We start from the raw sequence: 22,550 nt of genomic DNA on the forward strand, positions 1-22,550 counted from the left end.
GGTCGCCATCGCTCCACACCAAACACACCGCAAAATGTCACGATAGCTAATCTCTGACTTTGGCATCCCTGACTTCAATGCAACGGGTTCACTTCCTCTTCTCGCAGAAACTGCAATGTCATTTGTAAGATTTAGTATGAACAAATGAGTACATGCAGGCCCGTAGCCAGGATTTTTCAAGGGGGGGGGGGGTGCGGTCACTAAAAAACGGACCTTCGGTACCAATACCAATGATGACACACACACACACACACACACATATATATATATATATATATATATATAATGTATATATATATATTCTTTGGACGACCGAACTACAAAAGTTGTATAAGACTTTGCGCGCGAAGCGCGCCGCAAATTGTGAATTTTGACTGTTTTAATGACGTTTTAAAGTCTCGAGGAAATTTGTATTTTTGTCTGTTGCATGCAATCGCGTTACGGTATTTCATCTAGGAAATAGTAAAAACTCATTTTGCCAGGAAGTTGCAAAGTTTAATTGTGTTCGAGACTCTGCGCGCGTAGCGCGCCGCAAAATTGAGAATAGTGATTTTCCTGGTGTTGTTTTAACTTTTATTTTTTCTATTGTATACCCGCGTTAGCAGGCCTGAAGCCAGGATTTTTAAAGGAAGGGGGGATTGCGTTAATTAACAAAACGGTCCTTTGATACTGTCCCGGGAGGGGTAGCGACAATTAAAAGGTGGACACCATGCTCATACATGGACTTTCAAAATGGCCCCTAAACGAGTAATGATCATATGATTTTTTCGGGCCTTAAAAACAAGTATTCCTTAAATGTTTCCTGCACCCTAAAGAAGTACTTCATCATGATTGAACAATATACCATTTTCCCAAATTTCGGCCTTTTTGATACCCTTTGATTATATACACTCGTACATCACACTTTCCATCTAATCCGTGAGAAAAAACGACCCCTATTACGCGTTTTCTTTAGCGAGTATGGTCACGGTGTCCACCTTTCAGTTGGAGTTTTCCATCCCATTGGATGCTGTTTGGAAGATGAAACATTCACTTTACTATACAGTATATCAGCCGTTGGTATGCGAGTTTGTCAAAAACGAAAATAAATAAGAAAATTTTTAAAACAAAATGAATTGTAAATGTGAACCATTTATATTTTGCCTCCTTGTGGTAGGATATTTCCAGCATTTCCGAACTTTCAAATAATCATTTTAGATTTAATAATATTAAAGGTAGTAGATCCGATTCGCAAACATCTCCAATATCAGTCAAATGTCATATTAACCATCATGCTAAGAAGGTTTTCTTTGTGAAATTTGGAGGTCAGTGAAATTCAAAAATTAAACATCCGTTAGCCATTGGAAGAAGTTGAGTACAAATTCAGACCTCAGGCTTAGTGCTCAGATGTTTTCCTATTTGATTTGATCTGTCTTACTGTGCACACTAAGATACATGCTGGAATGGTTATTTCTTATTTATTAAATTATAGTAGCATATTTGGTTACTAGCTGTCTCTAGGCATTTTCGAATTTGGGCTGCAAAGAGATCCACTACCTTTAAGTTAGAAGAGAGATAAGTAAATAATGATAAAATAAACAAACAAAAAAGAATGAGTTTCTTTTGTAATACTATCTGACAAACTTTTTACTTTACCATTTTACTTCATAGCTCAGCACTTTCCATTCTCTCTCATACCCTCTTACCCATTACATTTATATGAAATACAACTAAAATGAGTTTGCGAGCCTGCATAATACTCTTTGGAAATTATAAGTGAAAATGTTCTTAGGTTTTGGCTCACTTTAAAATGAGAACCAAACTGTCACAACATGAGAAAATGTATAAGTAATAATCAACACCACATTTCCGAATTTGGCCTGCAAAGAAATCCGCTACCTGAAAGTTAGAAAAGAGATTAGTAAATAATGATAAAATAAACAACAAAAAAGAATGAGTTTCTACCGCCGTATCCAGAACAGAGCCTGAAACGGTCAGTGGCGTATCTAGGGAAAACGGCGCCCGGGGCAAGCACGAAAATTGCGCCCCTAATTTCTGAAAAAGTGTTCACCCCCAACCCCATCCCGGTAGAGACTTTAAATAAAGTCCACATGATGCTTTTTCAAGCACTTAAAAGGGATCATTTGAGGGTGATTTAAATGTAATGAATTTTGATAGATTTTGGCGAGCGAGCGCAGCGAGCGAGCCGAAAATCTTTGTATTTCAGCTTACAAAACATGGAATTCTTGTCATTTTTTGCTTACCAAATCTTACAATTCTAATCAAGATATAGTGACGGCCTTATAGATAACGATTTATACCAAAAAAATGAGGACTTTCAAAAATACTCTAAATTAGTACGCGCGAGTGAGCTGAAATTTGTATATGTCCTCGTCATCATCACGTATATTGTTCTTATCTTTTTTTATATAAATTTTGGCGAGCGAGCGCAGCGAGCGAGCCGAAAATTTTTGTATTTCAGCTTACAAAACATGGAATTCTTGTCATTTTTTGCTTATTAAATCTCACAATTATAGTGACGACGTTATTGATAACGATTTATACCAACAAAGTGAGGACTTGAAAAAATACTCTAAATTAGTACGAGCGAGTGAGCCGAAATTTGTATATTTCTGCGTCATCATTACGTTTTTTTTTTCTTATCTTTTTTGTGTTTTTTTTTTTTTGGTGCCCCCCTCCCCCGTATGTTCGAAACTGTTGGCGTCCTCCTTTGATAAAATCGGCGATCGCTTCAGAACGAATGAAATTGCAGTCGCTGCTCCGTGTAACATTTTTTCCTGCTGAATATAAAATGACATGAGTGAACACAATAGACATTATCATTTTGTCCGCGTCATCGTCACGTTTTGTTCTTATCTTCTTCTCTTTTTTTTAATACAAATTTTGGCGAGCGAGCGCAGCGAGCGAGCCGAATATTTTTGTATTTCAGTTTACAAATCTATCACAATCGGTCACACCCTCTCGTTATCAACGTCAAAGTTGTAATGGATAATCAATGTCATCCACGAATCGCACGTACTCGGGCGGCCAGTGGAAAAAAAAAACACCGGTCACACGCGCCAAGGGCCATGGCATGCAGTGCCAATATAATAATAGCTCGCACAGATTGATACATAACATTTGTGTTTGTGTGCATGGGGACAATCCGATGGTTCATACAACAAAAGGGTTTCGTACAATTATTTTTAACATTGTTAAACGTACTCTTCCACATTTACGTAGCATATAATGTGTCTTTATATCTATTTGGATTGTTATCTTGAGAATTGCTAAAACCGTTATTATGAAAAAGTGGACCTTTCAGAATTTGGGGGGGGGGGGGTGCGTACGCACCCGACGCACCCCCCCCCCCCCCTGGCTACGGGCCTGACATGAATATACAAAATGATGGGAAAAGATGGTCAAATGTAAAGTAGATATGTAATGAATGAATCATTGACAAATTTAATACACTTGTAGTGATAAATGAATGAATAATTGCATGAATATCAGTAGACTTCAGCTATAGATTAATGAATAGATTAATGAATCGATAGATAAGAAACAAGCCCCGAATAAATGTCACTCATGTTGCAGTAAGATAAAAAATAAAGAAATATTTTGAGGCAGATAATCTTTTCAGGCACCATGCGTGCACTGCCTATATGTAGTGTCGGCATGGGGGTGAGCTGCCTGATTGATATTGTTCTAACGTAGAACCATGCATCACTGTTCATCGCTACCGTTACGAGAAACTTTATTCATGTTTTATTGAGTACTTGCAGTGTGAGGGTTTGGTTTCTGTCAAACTAACAAGGTCATCAATCTACAGGTATACGTTTAACCCATTCAATACGAGATTTTGAAATTCCCGTAGACTGTGTGCACGACTTATCAGGGACAACGTGGGCATTTGGTTAATCTCCATTTTGTGCCAGCACAAATTGTGACTGGTGTTGTGGGGCGAACCTCTCTGTGTGCCGACCATGAGAAAATGTGTTTTTTTCTGTATACACTTGTAATTGAATTATCATTTGTCATGTGCATGTTCTTCACACGGGTGCCCGCAAAATTACATAATGTTACTGTTGCATGTTTGCGGCTAACTATACACAGCCCAGTCGCTGTTTATCGCACAGCGTCTGGTCGGGCTAGTTTGCGGCAAGGGTTGGCGGCAAGGCCGATGAGACAGATTCTTTAGAATACCAGAGAGGTTCTGGAACCTCTTTGGTTTAGGGCCTAGATACTGTTTCTTTCTCCCTCCGCTCTCAGAACGCACCTTTCTGACATACAAATCCACTTTGTCCTGATGAGTGTGTGTGTGTGTGTGTGTGTGTGTACGCGCGCGCGGGGCGAGGGTGATCGATTCACCATAAATTGAACCTAAAACCATAAGCGTTGGTTAAATTAGAAGTTAAAGCTTCGGATTTTCAATACTCCGCATATTTTCTTGATACTTGTAATTATATTGAAAACAGATGAGACATTGACTCTACCGCAATAAGCCAGTTCACAGTTAGCACTAGCCAGCAATGACCTCCCCAACCACAGACTTTGCAATACATGGAATAATCTTAAAGAGGAGCAGCTGAAAACAGCCAAGGTGTATCTCATAACATTTTGACGATGACAAGGCAAAATGACTCAATGAAGACAGCGCTGGAATGTCGTCTCATCATACCAGCAGCTTTATGGATTTTCTCTATCGTATCGAGTCGACATGCTTTGCGACCCGCATCTATGTAGTTATATTCTTCATCTTTCCCCCCTTTATGGGAGAGTGATAAGCACACATAAATTTGCCTCATAAGTACACTAGATTTTAATTATTATACACAATTTCATAAAGAACAATCGTATCATAAACTCTCGACGTAGCAAGATGTTGTTGTTTTTCCTTCCGGAGTAGGAATAGTTCTATTCCTTTCTGTTTTGTTTTGTTTTTTTTTTTTCTGTGCGTAGGTGTGTGTGAGGGTATTTGTTCTAAACTCTGATGTAACGAAGTTCAATCTGAAATTTTAATTCTCATTGAAGTTTTTCATCAGAACGTTGATATCGAACATATTTCATTTATTCTATGTTTCATTTCATTTCATTTAATCATTAAAATCATATAACATAACGGAGAATATTGTTGAATGTGTACATGATACAAGAAATATGGGAACATTATTTTCTCATTTCAAAGTAAAAATTATAATCATGTCAATGTTATATTCATAATGTATATATTTGTCTTTAAAAAAAACAGTCCACACAATACAGAAAAATGTATGCTTGCAGGAGGTTTAGCGGCCGAGTTTTAATGAGTCGTAGAGAAATACATATATATATATATTTAATATCAGCTATATGTTTTTGGCGTGATCCTCTTTGTATCCGTGAATACTTTCGTCTGTTTTATGGAGATGGTCATAATATGATTTTTAAAAAGACATACTAAAATATGAACATTGTTGCTTTTGTATATTGAAGACCAGTCAAGGTTTGCTAAATTAGCCCTGTGAATAGGTTAGTGTACGGGAATTGTCGTTTTGTGTCGCATTTGACAATGACGACCGTCTTTACAGTGTCTGGATGCCTGATTAATAGTAACCAATCAATGTGTGTTTCAAAAAGGTCAGTTAACATGATAAAGTAGTAAACAATTAGAACACTGGAAGACAGGGTTGATGGGGCAAGGTCATGCAAAAATTGGAATACTTAGCGTAAGGCTTGTTCTCATCTTCTTTCCTTGAGCCGACCAACCTCTATCGAGAAGAATACAAATTTATGTTTCCCTATTGACACATGGGTATCAACACCTTGGACAATGTTGGACCAGCCTTAGGCATCTATTCTGAATGACTTGTCGATTAGTTTACTCATGTGACTGGTCGTCCAGGGCCCCATTTCATAAAAAGTTAATATGAAAGCAGCTTGCTGGAATGGCAACTGTCATGGTAATGACAGTAATCCAGCTTCCTGATTGGCTGTTGCTATATGGGAAGTTGCCATTCCAGCAAGAGTTGCTGTATCCTGACATCTTTTTTGAACCAGATCATCCTACAATAATCCAAATGGGGTTTCATAAGGACTTTGTGTATATTATGATAAGAGAGACACCCTTTTATCAATTGATTTTCTTATATGAAAAACATCCACATCTTTGAGAGTTTTGCTTCTGTCATACATTCAAGCTTTGGAGCCCATGATGCGTGCTTGGTTTTCATCATGAATGACCTTGAGATATTTACTTTCTGAAACTCTTTATAGGGGCGTATTTTGACTGGCAACCTAATATACCTAAACTGACATTATCAACATTTAACAGCAATTCATTGTTTGAGACCACTGGAGTGACTTGAGGTCCTCTTTATTTTTTTTTTTTCCTAGGCAAGGCAGACCCTTTGAGCTGAAATGTAGGCATTATGCATAGATCCTCGATCCCCGTATACGTACAAGCAGTTGACAAGTAATAGGCAAAGTGAACACTAATCAAAATCTATAGCTTTATTAAAATCGTTACAAGGATTAAGTACAAGTATACTTTCCTGTGACACTTTGCTTGTAATCTTCAGACAAGTTACCATTAAATTGACCAAAGTTGACTGCTCTCCCTCTGTGAAAGTCATTGAAACATTCAATTGCTTGTGTGTGTGTGAAGTCCAATAATTATGTTGAATCCTCGATAGTGACGTCAAGGGAGATCTCATGTAACAACCCAAACAATATTTCCCTCATTAATTTGTCACGCTTGTTTGCACGATTCATCAAAGGTACCAGAGTGCAGCTATAGCAGTGTGCACCGAACGAAAACCGTGCATATTCAATTAAATTTACTACCTTTCCGTTTTTGGTTTAATTCACACTATACTTGCCATTTGAATTGACGTTTTAGATAATAAGTAGCTAGAGTGAAATCAAACCAAAATAGAATACATTATACGCTTAGCATACTTAGTTAAATACGGTGTGGTATCGCACTCACGATTTTTTTCTTTCATTTCAAACAGTTGTAATTCATTAAAAAATAACATATCACGCCTTTGAGCATGGACGAAAAAAAGTCACCTGCTATAAGATTTTGTTTAAAGTTAAGCTCAAATTCTGATCATCAGCTTTATATAGCTGACAATAGCCATATTATTATCATACACAAAAATAAACGTTCCTTTTATACAACTTTGAAATAAATAGTAGAAAATTAAATGTGTTTGAATGTTACTTGAATGGGTAAAAGTTATATCATGGAGCTCCAAAAGCTCCATGGTATATGAACTTATAAGTGCATATTCAAATGCGATAATGAAGATTTGCAGGAAAACTTGAAACTTTAATCGGTCCGTGCAGGGTCCATATGCTACTTTTTTTTTTTTTTTTTTTTTTGGGGGGGGGGGGGTTAAGTGGTCGATACCAATGGATAATAGGTCCACATGCCGAGGAATGCAAATTGTGCCCCCCCCCCCCCCCACCCCCATGTCACTGTATCATATTACCCGTGAGTCAGTGACTTCTTGTCAATGTTATCCGAGTAGCGAAGTAATGCTGGTATCCTTTCTTTTCGTCCTTCTGATGAGATATCACGTATGCATGCGCAACCTCATCAGTGAAGGCTTTGAGACGAGGAGGGCGAAGTATACATGGCTGTAAAGACGCTATTCGTCGAACGGAAAATCATTAAAAAAGAATTTCTTCACAACTTCTTAATTGTATCGGTTTGATTTTGTAGTTTTCGTCGGTTATCCCTGAGGACTAGGGCTTCAGTGAAGTCCACATCCCCTATACTCCGGAGCTTTCGGTTTCAAAGGGATACCCGAGGTAGAGCACCGCCATGACGGTCGAGCAGCCTAATGGGACCGGCGGGGATGGACTTTGCGAGGACATAGTGACGGGTGATTTCGTCGTCGAGGAGAACGGGAAGGACCAGTCGCCGAGGTTGTGTGGGAGACTGGACGAGGAGGTGGGCACCTTCATCGACGGAGAACGCTGCAGCTCGAAGAAACGACGCCGACCGAGGAGGACTCTCTGCCAGCTGCTCCTCAACGGTTCCCAGCAGTTTGCCATCGAGTTCGCCTTCGGCTGCGAAACAGCTCTCGGCTCGCCGCTCCTGCTAGAACTGGGCGTTCCTCTCTACCTGTACGGAATATGCTGGTTACTGGGTCCAATTCTGGGATCTACACTCGGACCTGTTCTGGGCTCGTTTAGTGACAACTGTACGGCCCAATGGGGACGCCGGAGGCCCTTTTTGGTGGTCCTCAACATTCTCACCCTTCTGGGGTCAGCGTGCTATCTCAACGTGGAGAATATTGGTGAGAATAAAGCATACCATCTAATGTAGAATGTGAGAATCTTACCTACATAATTATGTACTAGGCATTCTGGTACAGTTTGTATACTTTTTTTTTAATTTGTATTTCTTATGTAATCATTCCCATTTTCGCTAGCCATCGGTTGTCGTGTTAACGAAAGTTAACTCATGTTAGCTCCAGTAGATACTAACTATAGTATAAAGAAAAAACGGTGAAGGTTTCATTTAAGAACGTCACGGGATGCTGTTGTTGTTGGGGTTTTTTTTCGGGGGGGGGGGTATATCTACATGAAACATTGATATTACCAAAGAGTTACTATCACAACTCCGAGATAGTACTGAAGGGCAGCTGAAGGGGGGGGGGGGGGGAGTGGAGGTCCAACATGGAAAAGAAGTGACCCGTTTTCCGACTTCTGTGCCCTGTTTGGTATATTTGCCCTTTGCTGAGTGAAATTAAATGCGAGTTTCCTTTATTGCTTTGGATTAATGTTCCCATACTGACTTCAATGACTTTTTTGGTTTTTGTTTTTCTTTAACACATCTGGTATCTTTCCCCCTCATGCACTGCGATACAGTCCACTATTACACGCAAGGCCGAACGTGGAACTGGAAAACCTATTTTGGTATTTGCGAATGTAGCTATAATTTGATAATGACACCAAGGTTTTGTCTAATTGGCCATGTGTACGAGAACAGACAGAATTTGCAGCATAACGCAGGAATAGATGTTAAGATATATTGTTGATATGCCTTGGTGCAGGCAGATCACACGGCTGCTAAAAGGTTAATCAATAGCCGTTGCTATATGTGTCTCTGTATAGTAAATGTATCGAATGCCATCCAAAGAAAATAAGTGTTAGTGATTTTTTTTTCTTTTACATCAGGCCTAAATGAAGAGGTGAAAAATGTGTTCATTGTACCGTTAAGTCAATCACAAAATAAAACGTATCTTGAATGTTCAATGTCAATAAAAGATATGTTCGTGTTCGTGATATTTTGCATATAATCATACACTAGGTGTGAGTGCATTTGCTTGTGGGGGTTTGAAGCGGATATGATAGCTGAAGTTGTGTTTGAACCATTATTTTTCTTGAGTGAAGATGAAATATCAAGGAATAGAACGAACCCCGGATGTCATTTACGATGTAAATAACAAGCATGACACTACACTAATCGCTATTAAGGATAACTATCCGCTTTCCTCTTTATCAATATTACTGTTGTGTTTACTTCATGTCAATAATTTAACACTTAAAATTGATGAAGCAGTGCAAATTATTTGAACGTGTGATATATTATAATGAAGCTGTTATCGGTACCTTGAGACTTGTGACTCACATAACATACATAATCATCAATTGACGTAAACCTCTTATTGTCCAATATCAAATATGATATATGTGTCATTTCAGATTGGAATGGTGTGTGAGTGTATAATTTTGCATGCTGGCATGATATATCTGCGTATGTATACCTGCCACTCATGATAAAATTTATAGCACTTATTACCTTATGTCCCGTGTCACATAGAAGTGACATATATTTATCAATTCATAGATATTTGTTAAGCAATGACTAACATGTGTTGTTGTGTTTTAAAGAAAGAAGAGAGAGAAAAAAAATCGGGGCCCTATACAACAAATAATTTGCCCCAGACAATACTAACATAATACAAACATAATAAATCTTAAAGGTATTACCATGATGTCTCCACGAGGGAGCTCATAACGTCTCCGCAAAGGAGCTCATAAAGTCTCCACGAGGGAGCTCATATTAAAAAAAAAATACAAATATCAAATTTTAATTATTAGAGTACTATTATGACTAACATAACTACTTAAATATTTTCATGCATTTTGAATACCGCCTGACTTTGCAATACGTTGTATAATAAGAGATCGTGGGAGACCGTTGTCAATAAAATTTTACAATATGTGGGTGGCGTAATATGAACGACTGTAAAGCATTTAACACTCTCCGTGGCAATGGGTTTAATGTCCACACGTTTCACACAGGTACCTACCTGACCTATGGAAATTAATGTGGCACACAGAGGGTTAAAGGGGCATTCCAAACGATTTTCATAATTTCACATCATGTAGTACATAATCAACAGCTCCATAATAGATTTGTGGAATTTATTGTGGTTCTTGAGCAGAAAAACAATACGTGTACTTCGAAAAACCTTATACAAATTACACTGAACAAGGATGATGACATAGGAGGCTCACATATTTCAGAAATGTAGCAGTGTAATTCCATTACAATACTGTTTGCTTGCGAGTTCATCTGTGTATAATCTATGCATGCCTTCTTCTTTTGTTCTGCTTCCTTGAGCCCTAACTCATGCATTCTTATGGTGACTCTGCCATGTCATCATCCTTGCTCATTGCAATTTTGTTATAAATTTCGAAAATATTCTTATTCTTCATCCCAATTATCATAAATTCTGAAACTCTGTCCTCAGTATAACTGATTTATAGTTGTTAAAATGAAAAATCTATAAATCATCCGGAGGTCTTCTTTAAGTGTCCGTTGCTGTTCTCATTTATTCTACTTGTATGAATTTGAAAGGCAGTACTGTAGCTGCCACTGCGAGTTTGCGGAAATGGCGGTTCACATTCTCAAGGTGAATCTCTTGAAATTGAAAGACCCATTTTCTGTAGAAATAAGGCACCTGTTTTAAAACCTTAATCTCATTCTCATGGCATTCCTTGCATTTCTCATCATTTCATCGATATTGATATCTAAGGTTGATAGCAAATGCAATCGCATAATCGTCGTGCATTATTGCATTTCAGGTCTCTCTTTCATTTTTGTAGTAGGCTGTGTAGTCTACATACTATAAAATAGCTCTCACGTTATGTGCGTGTATGACGTAAATGCAAGTTAATCAATCGAGCGAAACTAACTGTGTTACAAACTGTGAACTGGCACGAACTATCTCATATAATTTCCTTTTCATACCAAATCCACCCCCCCCCCCCCCCCCCGTTGAATACGAAAACGAAATAAGGTTCGTAATACATGTATTCCAAAGCTTCGGTAGTACACGCCATGTTTTCACTTTTCAGATTAATGAAACTTCGGAATAACGAACATACAACTATCGTCTTCTTCCTCTTTTTTTTTTCTGCTCTTGGTGGTCATCCATCCAGACGATGAGGAGTGGGCGCTCACCGCAGCGATGGTCGGAATCTTCCTGGTCGATCTCTGTGCCTTCCTGACCGAGTCGCTGTCGAGAGCCTACCTGTTGGATGTCTCCGAGTTTTCAGATACCAGCCGCGGACTTTTTATCAGATCGATCATCGGAGGTGGGTCTATTGTGACGTATTCATCAGTGTTCGTGTACAAGTTCGCGACCAGTTATCAATGGTTATTGTCTGCCAGAACATTTCCAAACTCTATGCATGTCTTTTACGTGAAAGAGGTATACACTCCTAGTTGACGCCAATAATGTGAAACCCAAAATACAGAATTGTTGCCAAATTGTTGTTGAAGTTTCTTCAAACCATAATCGATCCGAACCATGTAAGTTGTGACATTTTAGAGACACAGTCAAACCTGCCTTTAGCGGCCACCTGTCACATAATATAGCGACAATATGCTGTGTACGGCTCCTAAAAACAATTTCCCCAAAAGAAAAGCCATGTTAAAGACCCTGTCGATAACAGCAAGTTTTTTCGTCTCCCTTGAGTGGCCGCTACAGACAGGTTCGGCTGTACTTGTATTCACCAAGCTATAGTGGTCAAAACTGCGTATTCGAATTGCATGCGATAATTATAATTTTCCGAAATTTTGAATAACAAAGACCAAAGTTTCGAGAGGCTGAATGAAGTCGTAATGTCAGTATCATACTTCATGTGTAAGCAAACAAAAATACTTACAGAAAGTTATTGACGTACCTAACTCTCATTATTTGTTTCTTACTTCTCAAGAGATTTATGAATCTCGCTAAGCTTTTTGATGCTTTCTCATGCTGGGTTGTTGATAACGCTAATAACACTGTTACCATCTGGAATGTGTTCGACACCGGGTAAAAATGGCCCACGAGTTCGACATTAGATCACGGGGCTGTGTCGGTCTCATGGGCCTTGTTTACTTAATGTCGAATAGGCCTTGTTTACTTAATGTCGAAATCATTGGCCTTGTTTGCCTACATTATGTCGGACTCATTTGTTTCATGGACTGTATGACTTGTGGGGTTTACAACTCGTGGGCTGTATTACTCATGGACTGTATGACTCGTGGGCTGTATACTATTATAATTATGATTCGTGGGTGTCGAACTCGTGACGTGCACCCGCAGATTGCTTCTAACAGGTTCTCATTGTTGATTTTCCATTCGAAAGGTCTCATGTTGTCGTTATTTTCTATTTGAAAATCGTAACATTATAGTCACGTTTTGCGGTTGTCGATTGTTCCCTTCTACACTTTGACGTTGACGCTGTTTAAACGTTAATGAACTCTTAATAGCAACAGTATGTTCTAGACTGTAGGCATGGGTATACCGTCATCTGTTGTCTAGTGGGTTACATATCACTTCTCACAGCCTCTCATCCTTTCGAGAGTTTTCATAATTGTTTTTGTTTCGATCGAAATGAAATCGTAGCTATTACTCGTAAGTCACATAATATGGTGCTGCTGTCGTCATTTTACCACATGTACTTCATTTGATCCGCCCATGCCTTTTACGTCTATAACCTAAAGGTGTGTATCAAATGTCTGTGAAGGTATATTTCCACCTGTAGTTTCGGTGTACACTGCATAATACATTAATTCACTGTATGCTGATTTGATCTGATTTGATTTGATTTGATTTGATTTGATTTGATTTGATTTGATCGTCTGTATGGCATCGGTTGACAATTCCATCAACGTTCAGCGATATTAGCAAGCATTAAAATATACCCATACAGTATATGGTAGTACACAAACTTACATTTATTTTTGAACAATTTAAAAAATTTTCGTAACGCATCTGTGACATAATTACTATACTATAATTACTATACAAACGGATTCCAACAACAAGCAAAAAACTTTTACTCTTTGGTAGCGATGGTACATAACATCAGGGTAATGTTCCTGCTGGGTATAACGTGATATGCCGGGGGGGGGGGGATTACTCCTGCTCTCTGCCTTTTATTGTTTCTTTTAGTCCATGTATCAAGCAATTAAAGCCTCCATCCGAATACAACACTTCTGCACGTCTTATAAAACCATTTACTGATTAATTAATTAATTAATTAATTGATTAATTAACTAATAAGTTAATCAATCGATCAATGTGAATTTATTTCCACTTTGTGTATGTGAACACGAAGAAACAAGCAAATCTCAATTTACAATGATTATTACATTACAATGAGATTTTGTTTTACATAACGTAAAAATAAACAAAACGTACAGTTCAGCATCAAATTGACGTACGACAATGTAACAGCCAGATTAAAAGCATATAGCTTGTATCACTTTAGGCTCCAGATAATTGGACACATAACAAAACATAAAAACGTTATTATACCAAAATTAGTTTAAATAAAAAAAAAATAAGTTGAAGCTCCTCTTACGAGAAACAGACAGGAAGAGAGAATTGGAAATAGAGGGAATAGAAGAGATAAGTTGAGATGAGAGGGAAAAGAAGCGATGGAGAGGGGAGAGGATGTCAAGCAGGAAGATTGATTAAATTCAAACAGAATATCTTTGTGGCAATTTATTTCACTACACTTGTGTATATAGGTATTGGGTGTGGCACGGCCTACCTCGTCAACGGCATCAATTGGAAACAGACGTGGCTTGGAACGACCTTCGGCGGCAACTACGAAGTCATCTTCGTCTTCAACGTCCTAATCTATCTCGTGTGCGTGCCGTTGACGTTGTTCAGTATTCCTGAAGAATCCCTGACCGAAGGCGGAAGGGAGAAAGACAAGGGCGATCTCGAGGAGATTCCTTTATTGCCGAATGACGCAAATAGCAACGGTGTTCGTCATCACTATGGGTAAGCATAATTATGATATTGTACGTAATATACATTATAATATATTTGTGTGTCCATATCATATGTATTTATATAATCACATTATGCACATGCAATAATCATGACACAATAGTCGGCATTATCAGTCATAATGTCATGATCATTTTGTTGCAATGTAATGCCAGTGGAAGCCAAATTTCTATGTCTGACATAGACCAATGAAGAAATGAATGAATGAATGAATGAATGAATGAATGAATGAATGAATAATATAATCGATCCTGGCTTTTACACGATGATCAAGTGATGATGGGATTATTTTCGTGAATAAGCTAGTTCGTAATTAGCTCATGTACACATTGGTACAAATAATCTTTCTTTTTTCTCAGTTGCTAAGGTACTTCACTCGTTATAAAAGCTGCATAATACATAAGCTTTCCCGACGTGATAGTTTATGGAATTCGTGTTCAAACAAAGAATGAACTTGCGTGTAGACCAGGTGACCAGAATGGTCCGTCAGTTGACATTTTAGCTGGCATCCATTTCAATGTTTTTACAAATTTGTATTTCCTCCTGGCCTCCTTTCAGACGCATATTGCAGTTTGAAAACTTTGGGATACGGTTTTTACCTATTATTGAGTAGGCGTTTTCACATCAGCCCGATAAAAATCCAAGCTCGAAATATTTTCCGCGATTGCGAATTAGAGCGCTATTTCATTTCTTATTCCCATCAGCCCGAAGAAGGGGTAGCCCGAATAGTTAGAAATTTTAAAATAGCTAATTCGACAGCTGAGTATGTGCAAACAGCATCAGTAATGTGTGTGCCCTCTCAAAAATTCCTCATGATTAATTTGTGTGCAGTGTGTCTCGATCGATCGGGTCACACACGCTAGGCATGATGGGATTCATCGCGCTAATTTCTCAAATAGCGCGCTACTATCCCGCTATTTCAGAAATTTCCCGAGTTGGAGTCGAGAAATTTTCTCGATCAGAGCGATACAATTAGCGCGCTAATTTGTGTTCACATTATCAAATAGCGCGCTATTTCGCTATCGGGAAAATTTTCCAAGTCAGAAAATAGCGCGCTATTTCGAAACATCGGGCTGATGTGAAAACGCCTCGCCTAATGAGGATATTTCTTTGTAAGAGAAGCCGCGTGGATTACGCAACCCAGATCCAAAAGCGAAGTTCGTTTCTAATTCACTTGTTGAGTACCACTTCTTTTTTCTACATACCAGCAAAATTAAGCTGATGCCCGCTTATCACGTTGAACTTTGTTTTGTTCCCGTAGGTTGTTCTGTAGGTGCGGGTTCGGATTTATATTAACCGGTTTAGTGGTAACATGCTTTGATGTCATGAACACCATAGCATTAAAAGACACTTAGCATACTTATGGTTAGGCCTACACAAATTTGTACCTAGCCATTTTTTTTCTCCAACATTTATAGCACCGTGTCATTGCTACCCAACTGGATCATCATTAAATACACTATTACTTTTATAGTCGACATTATTCGATAATATATTGGTATGGGTTATATATATATATATATATATATATATGTATATGTATACATATATGTGTGTATATATATATGTATATATATATATATATATATATATATATATATATATATATATATTCATATAATGTGTACGTGATGGGCGCTGCATAATATTCTATGAATACAATTGTGACGTGAAGATGGAGCCAGCGGACGTAGCAAGATAGCTCACGTTTATTGCCTCTACTGCCAAGTTATCGACTGTTTTACTGGTCTTCGCCAGGGCTTTTTTCCAACGCCGTGACCAAAAGCCCTGACAGTAAAACTGTCGAAAGTTGGCGATAAAGGCACTAAGTGAAGTATCACTCTACGTCTAAGCCTACCAGCACATAGCATATCTGTTGGTAGTCATGACTGTACATTTTATAAGTTGCCGATGCATGCACGCAGCGATAACATGTATAAGGAAATAACCCAGAGGTGCCTATTTAATAGGCCAGTTCAGATTTTTTTTTCCTTTATGTGCGATGGATTGTAGCTTCTTTCTTAATTGCTCAAGTTCCATTAACAAATGAAATCTAACTCCTATTAAACCCAAAATGCAGTGATGGTTTATTGTCCTTCTTGCTATTGTGCTGATGATTGCTTTGACTATTTAACTCCCAAACTACAAGCCAGTGGCCTGTTATGCCGTATGGTTTTATCATACTGTCCATTTTTAGTGCTTCATATAGGGTTAAAAAAGCATCCTCTTCCACAAATATGAGCCCCTATTACCGTCATGTCGTATACCTTAACCATATTTAAAAGCATGACTGCATGATGACTAAATTGATGAATTACTCTACAATATTGCCAACACATTGAAAACCTGAAGTGATCCCGCCCCGCTTTTCTCAAGAAGTTTTGAAAAATGTCGTTATGACTTTGTACATTCTTCTTCTCTTCTGCTTCTTCTTCTCCTCTTCCTTCTTCTTTTTTTTTTTCTTCTTCTTCTCCTTTCTGTATGACTTTTGCTTGGGTAGGAAAAAAGCCCTAAAGATACAAGGCGAGTGTATCTCCACTTACCTGGTACAATTCGCCTACGTGCAATCTCGATCCATCCGATATTTGTGCAATATAAAAATATGCAGTGAAAGTCGGATGTGCCAATGCAATGGTGATAAAACTGATAAGATGATTTCTTGATTCAGTTGCCTGACAAATTGCCCTTCATCGACAAAAACAAACACCGATTATTGAGTCTCCGAGTAAAAGCCATGATAAAAATTCGTTGGCACAATATGCCCTTCATACTCAGGTAGGGCTCGAACCTGTACGACCTTCTGAATGCTAGGCAGGCGTCCATATCCACTAGACTACCGAGCTTCAGCCTGATAGCCAGTGATGGGTCTTATCCCTCACAGCAGTATGTACTGTATATTTATGCAAATTAATGATTCTCAGTCAATCTTTTTTTTTCTTTTTATTGCAACTTATTGTGGGGGCGCTGTGGCATAGTGGATAAGTCTCCCGACTCCCAATCTGAGGACCAGAGTTCGATTCCCACCAAGTGCTTTCTGTACCCACTATGCTCCTCTCGACCCAGGTGTATAAATGGGTAGCTGGCAACGCTAGGGTGATGATAATGGCAGAGCCCTCTGGTAGAGCAGTGACAACAATGAAGAGGCTACCCTGGCTAAAGAACACCTTATCATTACAATGGGGGCGCTGTGGCATAGTGGATAAGACTCCCGACTCCCGAACGGAGGACCTCGAGTTCGAATCCCGCCCAGTGCTTACATCCTTGGACAAGATGTTTTTACCCACAATGTCCCTCTCGACCCAGGTGTATAAATGGGTACCTGGCAACGCTAGGGTAATAATAATAGCAGGGCCCTCTGGTAGAGCAGTGGCAACACTGAAGAGGCTACCCTGGGTAAATAAGACCTTATTATTATTATTATTATTATTATTATTATTATTATTATTATCATTATTGACAAATTGCCCTTCATCGACGGTAACAAACACTGATTTTTGTCATTGCCATTTCAGTCGTTGGTCTAGTGGATAACATGACGAATGTCTGTAATAATCAGGAGGTTTGGGGTTCCAGTTCCACCCGAGTATGTGTGTACATGATTTATTTTTTCTTTTTTTGATCATGGCTACTATTCAGACTCAGAATAAACAGTGTTAATTAAGATGGGTATCTCATTGGCTTGGGGACAAGGTGGCGACCTGGTGGCGACTCGAGTCTCGCTGGCGGAGACGTCTCCGCGACGCGTCTCTGTGTGTGTGTGTGTGTGTGTGTGTGTGTGTGTGTGTATTTTCCGAGACTTCTTCCAATACCCAACTTGTTCGCGGGGATGTCTCCGCATCGTCTTCGTGACGTCTCCTTTGTCGCGGAAGAAGTCACTGAAACCGATGCTGTCCGCGACATCTCCGAGACATTTCCGCGACCTTGCGGAGACCTATGGCGACCGACCGGCGACGGTGTGGAAACGTCGCGAAGACGTCTCCACCACTGAGAAGACGTGCCAGAGACGTCACAGCGACGTCCGCGTGACTTCCGGAAGAATGATTATGTTGTCACCTTGTTTGGGGACGTCTTGGAAGTCGCCATGGAGTCGCCTTGTAGTATAGAGCGCAAGTCCTCTTTTGATCTATCGAGTCGCGAAAATCGCGACGGTGGCGGCAACGCGTCTCCTCTAGTGATCAGTTGCAATAAAAACAGCTCAATATAAGAACCATTAATTTGCATATTATATGCTAATTTCTGCAGCAAAATCCTTCAAGATTTCATCAACCATCTCTTATCTCTCACTGGTCGTAGTAGATCAACCGACGGGCGCGATGCCAGCTGTAGCTACACCGGGACGACCGAGCTCGTGTCTGCCGAGTCATGTGACAGCTTGGATAGTGTCCCCAGTATTGGCGATCGCATCAGGTCTATCTTGCGCATGCCTAGGGCGCTCGTGTGGCTGTGCGTGACGCATTTCTTCGGCTTCTCTTCCTTCTGCGTTATTCTCCTGTACTTCACAGATTACTTCGCCCAAGCTGTAGTTGGCGGTGAGACTACTTTCTTCTTTACAAATACAATTCATGAAAAATGAATTTTTGTGGAATTCCCTTTACATTTTCTTTAAATTGTTGTCCACACATACGTCATAACCTCTAGTATAGTATAGTCTCCTAATTCAACTATATCAGATCATTGCAAAGACCATTGTTTTATTGCGGCATGATACGTAAATGCTTAACCTAGATTATATAATATCTTTAAAAAGTGTGTAATGGCAGTTCTTTCAAAATTTAAGAGATAAATTGAAAAAAAAATCATGTCATTCCAGATGGTAGTCACTGACATCGCATGACTGACATCTGCTGTTTATTTTGTTTCGTGCTTGTTGTCGTTGGTGTTCTTTTTTTCTGTCACAACTAATGTCATCAACGATTCTCCCTTTGGGGGAGGGGGGGGGGGGCAGGCTTATTTCCGTAGTGAAATTTTATCTTGTAACAACAAAGATGTTTACAGATTACAACTCAAAAGTCATCTCTATTGGGATTTTTTTACTTCAGGTAACCCGGACGCACCGTTGAACACCACAGCCTTCGAGGCCTATGAGGCTGGAACGAGACTAGGCAGTTGGGGTCTCTGTATCTTTGGTTACTCTTCTGCGTTGCTTTCAGGTAATCTCATTTTTTGTTTTTGGTTGTATCCTTTGTTTCTGTTTTAATTCTGTCTTTAGGCAAGGCTATATCTCTCACGGTAAAGTTGTGCATTCAAGACATAGTTTGTGATTGGTTAAATTGAAATCACGTGACATTCATTTGTATATTATTGATGAGTGTTTTAAAATGCATTGTGTGTAAGCAGGGAGGTGGAAAGAGACACCTCCCTGGTGTGAGTAATCAATGTCATATAGGACCCCTACTAGGGTGTACTGCATGCATGCTTTGTCACTCGTCACTGTAAATTTCATCCACTCAAAACTCATTAACCGCGCAATTCTTTTTCACAGATTAAAAAAGAATGTCAAAGTGCCTGTGATACACCGCTTATCAATTTTTAGATAAAATATAGTGTAGTATTTGAGACTATACAAGATGATGAATGCAAGTTGTAATTGCATGAATTAATAGATAATGAACAGTGAATGCATAACTTACAGATCAAATACATGTAGTGCGTTAGTTACGACGATAAATGACTTGAAATATGAGTAAAGAAGGCAATTTATTATAATATCCTTAATTTTATCTTTTAAATCATAGTTTGTTTCATAAAGATCACACAACACGTAAGTCTCAAAGCTGTGTACGTCACCTGTCCGCTCATCTACGCCGTGTGCGTGGGCAGCTTGGCTCTACTGACGGACTACCCGCTCGTGACTCTCGCCCTGTGTTCTACGTTCGCCCTCCTTTTCACCACTATACAGACTGTCCCTTACGACATCCTGGCTATTTACCACAGATCGAAAGAGGTGATTATTCGAAACCTGTAGCATATCGTCCACAAGATACCGAGTTTGAATCCTGGTTGCTTGATTCCCCCCCCCCCCCCCACCCCCCGCCAAAAAAAAAAAAAAAAAAAAAAAAATATATATATATATATATAATGATTATATACATATATATATATATATATATATATATATATATATATATATACATACATATATACAATATATATATATATATATATATATATATATATATATACTCTTTGATTAAATGGATGTTATAGTAGGCCTATTGGTTGACTTGAGAATTCAGCTGTAAACTTTTTGCGAGGTATTTAAAAACACCTCATGAAATGTTGAAAAACGTACAATTCTAATAGGAATTCAAACTTATTTTGATGAAAATCGGCTTTGAAGTGGCTGAAATATCCAAAAGCAAAGTAAAACAAAGCTATCCTAATAAAAAGTGGGTCCAAACTTTTATTACGATTGCTTTGTTTTGGATATCTCAGCCATTTTAAAACCAATTTTCATCAAATAATCTTTGAATTACTCATAGAATTATATGTCCTTTCATATTTTATAAGAGGTTTCTCATTATCTCTAAAAATCACCATCCAAAAAGCGTTGGAAACCTCAAGCCCCATACCTACCTCAACCGAAACTGTACCATCCCTTTAACATTTAGAAAATTACATGACCACACCGCCCCTTGATATATCACGGATTGAACGGATCACCTAATTTGACAGTCTTGACAAATTTCGAAGTCTAGTTATCAATGTGATTTCCACTGTTACGCTGCTGACGCGTCTGTCCGGGTGATTAGTACGTCGTGAAAATATACACCTGTTGTACTGGTGATCGATTCCTGGAGTGCTAGAACGTACTAAGTGTTGTCTGCTAAGTTGGGCTAAGGAGGTAAAGGTACTCTATAGAAGCATATTATTATTCTGTTTGCGCGGACCAGATTCCGCCATGTTTGACGACAATTGGCGTTCCAGATGTCTGGATATTGATTTAAAAAAATTGTTTTTCTCCCTCATTTCATCATAGGTGAAATGAAAATGACTGAAAAAGAAAACTTAGTCGTATAAAAATTGTAACATTGAAGCCAGAAGAGCAATTTGATGATTAAACGAAAGAAAGAAACTGGAAAAAAACACGTCTATCTGGTTCTTGACAATCATGTGAATGTCATAATTTGAAGTTTCTTGTTTTTCCTCTTTCGTTTGGCATGAGTTAATTGCAATAATGTGTTAAGGGTGTTGACTAAATGTCATCTGCTAACTTTGAGCATCATGCTCCACCGACGTTATTATGCCCTTAACAAAATCACTTTCTGAATTCAAATCTGACGTACAATAATGCACGAGTAAAATCAAGCTGTGTGTATCGGGTTTTATTTGTTTCGTTTCGTTGTTGTCATTACTGTGCGTGTGTGTATGTGTTTTGATGGGGAGAGGGGTAAAACAAAAAAGAGAACATGATGTCTTTATCAATATTAGTTTCATGATGCAGTTTAAAGTTTAATTCAAAAGATTCCGGTCGTTTAATGATTTTTGAAATTATTTTTAAAATTTATTCTGTTTTATCATTTGTTTATATTTAATGTTGCTTTGATTCACAAAAATATCTCCTCTCATTCTAAGTTACATCTAGAATTGTTTATTTTCCTCATTCCTCACCGCACGTCTCTGAAATGCAGTTCACCCACCCTGAGAATGGTTTGGTCCGCGGCCAGGGAACTGACATGGCCATGCTGTTTGCCATGGCATTCATAGCACAGATCTTTGCAGCGATCACCATTGGTCCTCTGGTGACAGTAACAGGTTCGGAACTCACCGTAGTTATATCGTCGTCTGGGCTGGCGCTATTGTCAGTAATATGTGCAGCTTTTCTAGTTTCATATGAAGTATAAGAGTATTGATTATATTCCGGTATTTGTGTTTTACTTAACGGGAATGACACAGTTATTTAGATAAATTTCAAGGACAAAATGAATAAAAGAATTCAAATATTAATGGTCCAATTTTATGCGGAGCCGGTCACTGTGTCAGATATAAGAAGTGGGTAGAATAAGGCTTGCATCATTAAAGGGGAACTCCATTGCAATTAAAAGTTAGTCTGAAAAGAAAGTGTAAGATATTCTTAGCAAAACAAATAAAAATTTGATCAAATCGGATGTAAAATAAGGAAGTTATGAAATCTTCAAGTTTTGCTAATTTGTCAGGGAGCAGCTCTTGAACAGTCAGTGCGAATGACAAGGGGATAATATCACTTCGGTATTTGCATACTATGTAAATACCGAAGTGATGCCATCCCCTTAGAACGTGTCATATACTTTT

General features: G+C 38.6%; 1 protein-coding gene across 1 annotated transcript; it reads left to right on the forward strand.

Annotated features, from left to right (window-relative positions):
- Positions 1-7,792: 7,792 nt before the first annotated feature.
- LOC140238606 (membrane-associated transporter protein-like) lies at positions 7,793-22,123 on the forward strand. Its single transcript, XM_072318507.1, has 8 exons — positions 7,793-8,270; positions 11,428-11,583; positions 14,012-14,257; positions 17,853-17,862; positions 18,651-18,808; positions 19,319-19,429; positions 20,015-20,223; positions 21,911-22,123. Exons 1-8 carry the CDS (start codon positions 7,793-7,795, stop codon positions 22,121-22,123), a joined length of 1,581 nt encoding a protein of 526 aa, XP_072174608.1.
- Positions 22,124-22,550: the final 427 nt, after the last annotated feature.

Source organism: Diadema setosum, chromosome 15 (genome assembly GCF_964275005.1).
Source record: "Diadema setosum chromosome 15, eeDiaSeto1, whole genome shotgun sequence".
NCBI classification, from domain to species: domain Eukaryota; kingdom Metazoa; phylum Echinodermata; class Echinoidea; order Diadematoida; family Diadematidae; genus Diadema; species Diadema setosum.